The sequence below is a fragment of the Idiotropiscis lumnitzeri genome, chromosome 2 (genome assembly GCF_059441095.1).
Source record: "Idiotropiscis lumnitzeri isolate Australia: NSW breed Sydney's pygmy pipehorse chromosome 2, RoL_Ilum_1.0, whole genome shotgun sequence".
Lineage (NCBI taxonomy): Eukaryota > Metazoa > Chordata > Actinopteri > Syngnathiformes > Syngnathidae > Idiotropiscis > Idiotropiscis lumnitzeri.
Window position 1 is genome coordinate 14,308,185 of NC_142392.1, and position 12,371 is coordinate 14,320,555.

General features: G+C 41.9%; 1 protein-coding gene across 1 annotated transcript; it reads left to right on the forward strand.

Annotated features, from left to right (window-relative positions):
• The first annotated feature begins 272 nt into the window (after positions 1 to 272).
• LOC148341758 (uncharacterized) lies at positions 273 to 4,000 on the forward strand. The gene is made up of 2 exons (XM_088288662.1): positions 273 to 660; positions 1,838 to 4,000. The coding sequence occupies exons 1-2, from the start codon at positions 537 to 539 to the stop codon at positions 3,748 to 3,750; spliced, it is 2,037 nt and encodes a 678-aa protein (XP_088144788.1). The 5' UTR covers positions 273 to 536; the 3' UTR covers positions 3,751 to 4,000.
• The last annotated feature ends 8,371 nt before the right edge of the window (positions 4,001 to 12,371 follow it).

The following is a 12,371-nucleotide window of genomic DNA, read 5'->3' on the forward strand; positions in this document are numbered from 1 at the left end:
AGCGGCTTCTCCGGGCATAGGGAGGAAGTGACGTCGGAGCTGACTCGCTTTTGTGGCGTTATTTTAATTATTTTGTTACATTTTTTTATCAACCGAATTAAAATATTACATAGAATATATATTAAAAGAGAACAACCAGGTGTAAAAACAAACACAGAGGCAAAGAAATATATTTGAAAAATACGTGCTTAAAGCATGACGTCATTAGCAAGCGCGCAGCTTCCGAAGGACCTCGACCACATCCACCGACCCGTCCACACCGGAACAAAAAATCCCACCGCTAAATTCTTCTGATTTAGTGTGGAACTGACTGTAATTTTCTGACAGAATGTCCAGTGCAACTCTAAAGGACTACGACATAATTCATTAAGTCTTTGTGTCCCGATAACCTCATCTTCGCGCGTTGATGCTTTTCGGTGCAGTTAGCTTAGCTTGTTAGCTTAGCTTGTTAGCTAGCTAGCCGCTAACGAAAAGAGGCACATGACTCATCGCCAAGCAGAGATCAAGTGCGGATTTGTTGGAATTATCATTTGAAAATGTGTGCAAAAACGACACCCAAGTACGAAGAGGAACTTTGGGGAATAAAAGAAGAGAACGAGCAACATCTTCAACTGCTGGACGAAGGTTGCAAGCAACCTCGTGTTGTGCCACACAAAGCAGGTTTGTACACGTCTAACTCTCATTTGCTTTGTATAGAACGACTTTCTTTCATGAGAAATATGCATCACAACATTAAGTTGTTTGGGGAAATCGTTCAAGGTTATTGCCGTTTTATTTTTAAATATTGTCTTTTACTTGCCGGTTTGCTGAACATTTGTTTATGCCAAATAAAATCAGTGCACAAAATAATTGCCAAAGAATAACCAATAGTGGGGGGTGAACTCCATGTTTTTCCCAGTATAAAATTTGAACTGATTATTTAACATTTTACATTTTCTGTTTTTTATATCTTGTTCAAGCAATTCCTTACGGAAGGAATTCTGCCTGACTCTAAAATATGTGCACACTGTGGCGAAAACATTAATGGCGGTTGATCAATTTTAGTGGATAAAACACAAAATATTAAGATTAAAAAAAAAAAAAAATCAAGTACGTATTGGTCTTATTTATTTATTTATTAACTTTGTACTGGCTTCGTCGAGTGTAATTCAAGTTTTGTGCACATGTGCGTAGTTTCACCCCATCCAAACATTTAAAATACATTTAATGCATCCAACCAGGGTTGCACGGATCTCATCAGTGAACAAGCGCATGCTGCAAGGAATGCAGCTGCATCTTTGGCTTACTATGGGCTTAAAAAGGGAGTACGCCACAACCCTCTTTTCTACCAACAAGCCCAGGAACATTTAGTTCCTGGTCATAAAGTTCCTGTGGCCCAGGTGGTTTGCATCTCCCCCGCAACTCATAGTTCCTGGTAATTTATGCAAATGACAATGTTGTGTTACTTTGTTACTCATTACTGACACCCTATGGCTGTTAAGCATCATTGCAGTTCCAAAATAATTCAGTGAACTCTTAAAATATTATGGTGTATCATAGTTGAATTTGAATACATATTCCAGAAACGTCTGTGACGATGTCAGGAATGAAATCGGGCATCAGCCACAACATGCTTCCTTTTTAAATGCTCGTTTATCACAGCTGTGCTGCTAAAGGGAGGTTTACATCGTAGGACGTAATTTTGTGAAATGTCCCCATGGTCCGGTCCAAATCGGGGTCGCACGCATTGCTCCGTATGCGGCAGGCACAAGTCAAGGTAGCACGGTAGAAAATAAGACAAAGTCGCCGCCTGAGCTTTGACTTGACCAAACCAAATTTGTCTTTCTGTGTCCTACAGATGTCAGTGAAAACAATCTCCGTTCTGTGAAAGAGGAGCCAGACTTGACTCACATCAAAAAGGAGGAGGAGGAGGAGGAGCAGATCAACAAGTCACCACTGAACATTGTCCCTATAAAGACTGAAGTTGAAAACAAGGATGAGAGTGAGGACAACAGAGGGGCGGAGCCTACAAGCAGCAGTTCAAGTCATCACGTGACAACAGAAGGTGATGAAGACCACCGGGGGCCATCACAAGCACATAATGAGGACACATTATCAGACGCTCATGACGATGATGATGATGATGATGATGACGATGATGGGCAAGCCAAAGGTGAAAGGGCACGTCACACTGACTCATTAACTTCACAGTTGTCGTTAAAACCGCACACAAGAACACACAGTGGAGAAAAAACATTTTCATGCTCATTTTGTCGCAAAAGCTTCTCTCGAAAGTCACAATTAACAAGGCACGCAAGAACACACAGCGAAGAGAAGCCTTTTTCCTGCTCAGTTTGTGGCAAAAGCTTTTTTTTAAAGTCATATTTAATAAAACACACAACAATACACAGTGGAGGAAAACATTTTTCCTGCTCAGTTTGCGGAAAAAGTTTCTCTCAAAAGTCACATTTAACAGAACACACAAGAACACACAGTGGAGAAAAGCCTTTTTCTTGTTCAATTTGTGGCAAGAGTTTCTCTCAAAAGTCGCATTTAACAATCCACACAAGAACACACAATGGAGAAAAACCCTTTTCCTGCTCAGTTTGTGGAAAATGCTTCTCTCATAAGGCAAATTTAACAAGCCACACAAGAACACACAGTGGAGAAAAGCCTTATTCTTGCTCAATTTGTGGCAAGAGTTTCTCTCAAAAGTCGCATTTAACAATCCACACAAGAACACACAGTGGAGAAAAACCCTTTTCCTGCTCAGTTTGTGGAAAATGCTTCTCGAAAAAGTTTAATTTAATAAAACACACAACAACACATAGTGGAGAAAAACCCCTTTCCTGCTCAGTTTGTGGCAAGAGTTTCTCTCGAAAGTCACATTTAACAATCCACACAAGAACACACAGTGGAGAAAAGCCTTTTTCTTGCTCAGTTTGTGGCAAAATCTCTCATAATGCAACGTTAACAAGTCACTCAACAACACATAGTGGAGAAAAACCCTTTTCCTGCTCAGTTTGTGGCAAAGGATTCTCTCAAAATGCACATTTAACAAGGCACACAAGAAGACTCAGTGGAGAAAACCCTTTTTCCTGCTCAATTTGTGGCAAGAGTTTCTCTCGAAAGTTGCATTTAACAATCCACACAAGAACACACAGTGGAGAAAAACCATTTTCCTGCTCAATTTGTGGCATAAGCTTTTCTGTAAAGTCAACTTTATCATATCACACAAGAACACACAGTGGTGAAAAACCGTTTTCCTGCTCAGTTTGTGGAAAATGCTTCTCGAGAAAGTTTAATTTAATAAAACACACAACAACACATAGTGGAGAAAAACCCTTTTCCTGCTCAGTTTGTGGCAAAGGATTCTCTCAAAAGGCACATTTAACAAGGCACACAAGAACACATAGTGGAGAAAACGCTTTTTCCTGCTCAATTTGTGGCAAAGGATTCTCTCAAAAGGCACATTTAACAAGTCACACAAGAACACATAGTGGAGAAAACCCTTTTTTCTGCTCAATTTGTGGCAAGAGTTTCTCTCGAAAGTTGCATTTACGGATCCACTCAAGAACACACAGTGGAGAAAAACCCTTTTCCTGCTCAGTTTGTGGCAAAAGCTTCTCTGTAAAGTCAAATTTACGAATCCACACAAGAACGCACAGTGGAGACAAGCCATTCAGTTGCAGCGTTTGTGCTAAAAAATTCTCCACTAAACAGGGTGCTGAGAGTCACAATTGTGCTGGTGAGAATAGCAGCGATCCTTGAAGCTTAAAAAAAATAAAACAAAAAACTGATGGAACTGACTCTTTGTGGTAAGATGTAAATGTGATTTTGAATAAAATGTGATAAATTCAATTTTGCAAAGCTTTTTTATGAACATTTAGCCAATGTGATCAGTGTCAGAAGAACCATTGTGTCTGAGTGATGATGAGTTTTTTGTGTGTTTACATCAAACATGTAAATGAAATTAATTGCCTTTGCCTAGAACAACATTTGTTAACATTATGCTTTTCAGTTGTCTTTTTAATCGTACTTAATGGAAAAGGTGTGAGAAGAAACTGTGCTTATGAAATCATTGCCTTCCACAATCATCAATAAAATCACTTGTTCCACTTGCTCAACTGGCCTTCATTACGCTGTGTGAAAAGGTGAAAAACTGAACTCGAAGTTGAACTATAAAAAGAACCAGAAAGAAAAACGCAAATAGTCTCAGTTTCTCTCAATGGTTTTGGTATGTCAGGAGTTGGCAACTTGATAGCGACTGGAGTCAGCGCTGGTTTTCTCGCTGTGTTTGGCTGGCTCGTATATGTATGGTCCATTGAACAAAACTCAAACTCTTCAAATATCCCCTCACATACATTTAATATTTCGCTTTCTGAATAAATTTCTTCTTTCTAGGTTGAGGTCTATCAAGCGGTTTGTTGCTAAGCAGAATCTCACTTCGGAAAAAAACTATCATTTTGTCAAATATACCAAATTTTTTTTTTCATGCTTTATTATATTTTTATACATTGGATTACAGTGGAACCTCGGTTCTCGAACGACTCTGAGTTCAAACAAATTGGAGTCCGAACAAAAAAATAGAGAAATTCTTGCTTCGCAGTTCGAACAAACATCGGAGTTCGAACGTCGGTATGACGCGTGAGTGCGTACGCGAGGGTGGGATGCTGAGCGGCGTACGGGTGAAGATCGCTCTCTTGCTCTCTTTGTGACCAACTGTTGTCGTGTGCGGACGTGCTGCGTTTTGCTCTCGCGTTTTATATAGGTGTACGAAGTGTTTTAGCCTCTAATCATGCCTCCAAAGAAAGTCAGTGCAAGCAGCAAAGGAATGGTTTCGGTGTTCGAACAATTCGCTTTTCGAACAGGGTTCAGGAACGGATTACGGTCGAGAACCGAGGTTCCACTGTATTTATATAATGAAATAGGAAAATATTAAAATGTAAAATTGGAAACCACATACAGACTTAATTCAATTAATAACAAATATAGAAACATTTTATACATATTGAACTAATTGAGAAGAGTCCTGATCTTGAAATAAATATTGAATTATAAAAGATACTAAAAAATTAATTCAATAACCCGACCCTGGATGAGCGGCAGAAAATGGCTGGATGGATTTATTTAAATTTAAATTGCACACATATTCAAAAGAACAAATATGTTAAGAAATATTCAAGTGTGAAATAAAAAGGTTTAAATTGTTGATAATTTTACATCTTAAAATAATTGAATAAATATTGTATTATTACATAAGCAAGCTTAAATATAAATTGAAATAAATGAAAAAAAAAGTAGTGTATTTTTAAATGGCCTAATTTAGATATAGGAAGTAATTCTCTTTATGAAACTATGAAGGGACTGGAGCTCACAGAAGTGACCAGTCTTGGTTCTGAAGTTCCGATGTAACCAGATACTGCCCTGAGAGAAAATAGGCCTGAGCATTGTTTATGGTGGGGGCAATTCTCTCGCCAGGTCAGTGACCTTCCAGGGTATGGAAGTAATTTAAGGTGGTCACGAGTAGACTGGTCGTATCAACGGGGAGACGCATCTGCTCTCCCTCTGGGGGACTTTTGGAGGGAAATCCCGAAGACTAGCGGGATGGGAATGCATATGCAACAAGGGAAAATTAGATATTCATGTCCTATTTGGGCATTCCCTATAAGAAGGGAATGTCTGAGAGGGGGCTCGCATGTTTTTGGGGAGACTTCTTTTGACATCAGCATGTGACGAGAATAAAATCTTTTTCGAACCAGTTCTTTTCCATCACCAATGCAGCCTTGCTCGGCTGCCTCTCCGGAAGGCAGCAAGGACCCACACTTCAAAGACAAAATATACTACATATTGAAAGAAAAACAATACTCAAATATTGAAATAAGTATAGAATTGAATGAATAAACAACAAAGAAATAAATACCTCCTGGAAAATATCATTATTTATCAACATTTGTCAACATTTTTCTTTCTTGCACATTCTTAAACATAATTTTTTTTTTTACTTTTAATTTTTAAGTTACTTCAGTGCATTTCATACCTGTGCCTTCAAAGAAGTCCTACTTCGTCCTACTTGAATAAATCCCCATTAAAATACCATCATTTATGACACCACGGCTGGACAAATAATATCCAGAAACACACTTACGCACCACTGAGTGAGTGTTGGACGATATAGCTTCTCTTGAAAGGTCCGACTTGAAAATGTCCTTGCAAGTGGATCTGAAATTAAATCCACACTTTTCCCTCCTTCGGCCATTGTGGTTTAAAAAAAGCAAGAATATATTTCAGATTTTCGAACGGTCGCCAGTTACGACTTTTGGGTGTGTTGATTCGGCATAGCGCCGCCCCCTCACGAGTGAGTATCCAATCACAAAACGCGTTCATCACCCTCAGCATAAGGCCAGCGAGAAGGCTCACTGTAACCAACTCGTGATCTGATTGGCTATCGCAACCGTCTAACAAATATGAAAGCTCATTGACTTTGACAGAAGAGATGCTCGCACAATTGCGTCTTAAGGCCTCGGAATGCATAATGCGCGCTCCTGGTTTTGTGAAACCTGCCCAGCATCACGAGCGAGCGAAATTCTGATTGGATTCAAAACTCTCACCTAAAAATACAACGCTCAGCTATAATATGACATCAATGTGAAGATTATGATCATTTTTTTTATTGATTGTTTGGCCAGCCGAGAAGGCCTTGAAGGCCCACCACTGAGTTACTTGATGGCCTAAATGAAACTTTACTTTCATCAATAGAGTTAAAGTTATGCTTTATTGTCGGATTTATGGAATTAATAGTGAATGATTGTATTACGATTACTGGCATTATTTTAAACACTTACGGGACAGAAGGTCAATTATTTAATTTAGCAGGTTCATATTTACTGAATATGTTCAACATTGATTGAACAAAAAGCATTTATCAAATTAAAGTAGAAGTGCAGTGCATAGATAAGATTGACTGGGATTGTAGTCATGGTGTTTACTGATGCATTCATATGCTAAATTTATGACTTCGTTTAAATGTAAGACCTCAAACTTGCACACATAGTATTTTCATGACCCACACTCTCATTCAGAACAAACAGATTCAGTCTGCTCAGGTCAAACTGATGACAAACCAGATAGCACTTCATGGACAAATACGACAAAACACATTCTCCACATAGGCCATCGAAGATTCAAACATATCAAGTTGGGCAGGGGAGGACGTCACCGGGACGCGATCAGGAACACCAAAAACACATAATTAGATCTGTGAAAACATACACCACACAATCTGTACACTGACGAGATTACAGGGGAATGTGAGCAGGAGAGACGGAGAGACTGCCGCCTGCCTGAGAAGGTGAGCCTTGGACGTGGAACGTGGACCGGGGGAAGGAGCAAGGACGACCGATTCAACCTACATGACCCTTGACAAAGAAAACCTCCTATAAAATGTGAGGCTGGGCTGAGATCAGCGCGACATTTTTCGATTGTGCTCGTCCGAGTACAGTTTCTCGTAAGATTAAGAAAAAGCCGCCCAGATACTATTTCCTGAACTCCAGAAATCGAAGAAACAAAAATATCGCAACCCTAATCAGCTGTTGTTGAGTCTTTATTTGGCCCTTTTCTTCTTGAGTACAAAAAACGAACACGCATTGGAGTAAGTTTGGCTTTTCAGGTTCATTTACGAAATAGTTCTCGTTTTCTCAGTGGCTCCAACGTGATTTTCTCAAGGAGGGAGTCCTTGCGGCTTGTTGTTCACACTCTACAATATTCCAGGCCTGGACAATCAGAACAAAGGTAGGGGAGAGCCTGTTTATTCAAAGTCTCCTGATTTGTTATCTTGTAGAGTGGAAAGACGTGGCCGATTATTAGACCGTTAAATTTTGTTCGTGTTTCTGGATATATTGTTTCTGGACTTCAGGAATGCTTTGTATAGAATGTAGATTGCGCATGGATCACTAGTAATATTGGAAGCGTACGCAGGTGAAATAAGTAGGGGGCTCCTGTTGTCGGCCGGCAACAGAAATTAGCACCCGGAGTCAAAAAGGGGGACTCCTGCTCTGGCAGTCGAAGAAGGGGATGCACAGCTGACTAGCAGAACGTGTGCACGGCGATCCCAATAAAGTGACGCTCAGTATAGTTAGTATAGTATAGTATATAAGTGGACTGAGGCTGGGAAAGATTGGATCTTTCGGACCGCCATTATCTGTCGCTGCAGAGGCATACACGGTGGAGGGAAGTGCACAGCTGATGAGCTGATGGTCGCACTGCAACCGCAGTCACGGTATACGTGGTTGACCGAGGCGTGGAGTGTTCCGGTTGCTGGAATATAGAATAGATTTTAAGGTGTTCCAATATTGTTGACAGTTTCTTGATTTCGGGGTGTTCCAATGTGGTTCACTTGCTCTGTTCTGTGTTTGTGCTGTTGTCTGTGTGTTAATTGTGACGTGTATTTGTTGTGCAATTGTCTATACGTTGTGTGTGTCCCGTGGCAATTTGTGGCCCTTGCTGTGCTGCGTTCTACTGGGTTGTTGTGTCTCATGTTTATAATTCCCGCGTCTATGTCTTATGTTGCTCAATTGGTTTAATGTTAGGGGGTGTAAGAGAAAGTAGAGTGTTAATGTCTGGTGAGTGATGATAAAAAGGAGAGAGTGGGGTTTGCGTCCCACACTCACAACAAAACATGCTTAAAGTAACGTGTGGTGCATACAATATATCGTGTGAAAGTTCAAGCGATCGTGTGAGTGAATGCAACCCTGAAGCAGAACAGGGGGAAACCTAACGGTGATAAGATAAAACTGCCTGATTGGTTGGAGTGGATAAATAATGAAGTTGTGGATATTTTGGTAGTACAGAGAGGAGAATCCAAAACACGGAAAAATCTGTGATAGGATGGACCTTGCTCCGATGAGAGTTACACATTGCTTGAGTCGTAGTTGATTAAAAATGGGGAAATGGTGGGAGTGTAAAATTACGATTGGTATAAAAATTTCAGGGGATGATTAGCAATTAAGGAGAGGATTGGCGTTGAAATTACTTGAGAGAAAAAGTATATGAAACCGAAACACAAAGGCTTCATTGAGCATGTGTCTTGCGGACGTACGAAATGTGACCATTGGGAACTCTGAGTTGATTAGGAAATTGAAAGAAAAAAGTCAAAGCAAGTAGGGTGAAGAGTGTGGGGAAAGTGGTGGGAGCAGTTGGATGAGCAGGGGGAGTTGCAGATATGAGGTTGGAAAGATGGGGGTCGAGTGGCCGATGGACGGTAGCTGTTTGTGAGGGTTGGAGATGGGGAGGCGTGGCTGGGGTGCGGACAAGATATATAAGATATATAATCATACGCAATACCGACAAAGTGCCACGAAAGACGCTGGTGGAAAAACTGACACCAGGGGAATAACGACGGGAACGAAAAAGGCTTGCAAAAGGCAAGGAACAAAATGAACAAAAATCGCTTACCGCAGAAGGGCAAGGAAAACCAATTGAGCTCAACCGAGAAGATCAATAAATGAAAACGGAAACACAAACAATGAACGGGAACAAGGTACGCGGAATGCAATAACAAGGTGTCTAGAATTCACAACTTGGGACATGAGCATGAGCAAGATGAATATTCCGACGCTGAGTAGTCAGCGTGGAGTGTTTAAATAGTGCAGTAATCAATGACTTGACGAGTGACAGGTGCGTGGCAGGTGGGCGCGTTTCTCCAGCCATGACGACATGAACAGGAACAAGCGCTGGAAGGAAACGCCCCCACTCCAGCTGGGCAAACACAAAACAAAAACATGACAGGACAAAACGGACCACGACACAAAGGGATTAGGTTTTTGGGACAGGTTTGAATTGAAACATTTTATGAATTAGAATTAGAATTAGAAATCCCTTTATTGTCATTGTACTCAAGTGTGCAACGAGATTAGAGGGCTACCCTCTCCAGTGCAATACAACAATAATACAGATATACGGCACCACAGCGGTGATACTTGAGGTTAATTTCAGTTAAGTGGGCGGTGGCGCTGTTTTTATGAAAATTACTCACTTAACGCAAGGGTAGGTTCTTCGTAGAGGGGATTACAGAGTTACATGCGGGACAAAATTTACTTGTCAGGAACTGTCCTTACTTGAGGCCGAGGCCAGACCTACAGACCAGCATGACGGTCACCGGCTGAATGGGGACACCTCAGGTGAGATTGGCCGTGCCGTGCATCAGATATTTCTGGCCCCGTTGGGGCCGATGTTGCTGTATCTTTCAGGTGGGGAGCGGAGGAGACAGGCCTGGTCTATGTGGCCAGGGCGAGACGTGAATGGATTGAGACTTCCGGCAGTGACCCGTCCAATACTGTCGTCATTCCGCAGCTGTTCCAGTTGGCCGTCCTCAGGGCGTGTCCTTCCGGTTACGGACATCATGTGAAACAGTCCATCAATGATGCAAAAATGCTAATCAGTCTCAGGAGAACACATTTTTTTTTACATCATTTTGCACGACATCAGAAAAGGAAAATGTGGGATTGGATTAAGGAGCGTTACTAAAAATTGTTGTACTTGCAGGTTCAGGTGGCCAAGAGGGCTAAAAATTATAAAATAAAAAAAATGAAAAAAAGGGGTGGGGCAGCTAATGCATGCAGCTCCCATTGCACCTGCGCCTTCCGCTTCTGCTGCTCCTAGGCAAGGTTCGGGTGACGCGGCACCACAGCAGATTGGCTGTCCGTACCCGGCCGGTCAACGAGGTCGGGATTGCGGTAACAGAGGTAGGGGTGGTTATAGACGGGAGTTGTGAGTGGGGTGTGCTCTTGCTGCGGGGTCACTGGGTGATGAGCAGTCCATACCGAGCCACTTTCTGGAATGTGCCATCCTCTGGTCCGGTGCCATTCCTGTCGCCCAGAGCTCAACCAGCGCAGGGGGCACCAACGTTACCCACAACCAACGCACTCTTGACACCAACCCGCTGGTACCCCATTCCATGACAGGGGGCCGCGGAGCATATGTGGTGCTCTCCTCCATTCCAGTGGCTGAACTGAAACATCTGAGGGCAGCTCTGAAACCTGGTTCTCCATCCTCCCGCGGTGGGTATGCCCTGTTCCTGATCCAACCTCCACCCATTCACCAATTGACCCAGTACATTGTACACTGTACATATGATCGCACATATGATTTGGTTTATCAAAATGCGTTGCCTCGCATGCGTGCCTTGTCCCTGAGCAGCAGAAATGGTATGAATTGTTTACTTTCGCTGAGCCACAAATCACATTGACTATTGATGCGCGTCTTCATACTAAAGATCTAGGCCCCATGGTAAAGCGGTGTGTAGAGGCGGTTGGCTGGGTTCAGACGTCTATTACGAATGTTGAATACTCTGCGTCACTAACAGGGTATCATACTTCAACACCCACTACAAATTCTTCGGTTTTGGGAACGTGACTAAATTTCAAAATTTCACGAAACGGGTCACTCGGGAGAGGTCGCTCTGTGTGCGTCTCTGCCGGAGGGGTTGTGGACACGGGCCCAACTGATTTTGGGCTCTGCTCCACAGCTCCCCCAATTGTTTTACTGTCTCTACACCCTCGCCCAGTTGACAGAATCAGAGTTGGCACAGCCTGGAGGTGGAGGGAGGCATTCGGGAGACAATAGGAGGTGAAGACTGCAGCGGTCTTGGAGCTGTCTACATCTTGGAGAGCACCTATTCTTCCCGTAAAAAATTGTTTAATTTGGTATCTGCGTAATTCTAGTTTGGGATTTTTATTTATTTATTTATTTTTTTATCATAAATGGTTACTATTTCATTTGGTTTGCTTTAAAGATTTGCCAAAAAACTGTCAAAATTGGAGCGTTAGCTCAGGCCTTAATTTATAATCTCTAGACAGTTAGATATTTGAACTCAGTGAACTAAATTTTCTCTAATTCAGGAATAATTTGCCCATCTTGCAAAGCCAAATTCTAACATTGTGCCATATTAGCTGGATATCATTAGGACATTATTGCGAACCAACACTGCTGGATTGTGGTGATTATCGGCAAAACTAAATGTATACGTTGGAAAATTGTTTCTGGGGGCAATGCCTGTGAGGATGCCACTGTCTAGATCAGGGGTGGCCAACCAGTCAGAGACTAAGAGCCACTTTTTTTACTGTGTTACTGCAAAGAGCCACATCATACATGGGCACACATGAACATCATTCCATGCATCATGTGTGTGTGCGCGCACACACAGAGAGAGACACACACAGGCCTCTGCTCAGCCAGATTTATTGAAAATGACCCACAGCAAGATAATGACAGTTATTTTTTTCAACAGTTAACATTGTGTGCACTGTCTCACACACACATAAACTCTCAGTTCAAGCAAGTCCACAAACAAAAATATAACAATTTTCAATGACATTTTTCTCTTACTATGCTGC

Bases quoted from the DNA above. Each gene is read 5' to 3' on its own strand.
- LOC148341758 (XM_088288662.1), top strand. From the start codon at position 537: ATGTGTGCAAAAACGACACCCAAGTACGAAGAGGAACTTTGGGGAATA. The intron at 661-1,837 runs GTTTGTACACGT...TGTGTCCTACAG, and splicing joins TGTTGTGCCACACAAAGCAG to ATGTCAGTGAAAACAATCTC.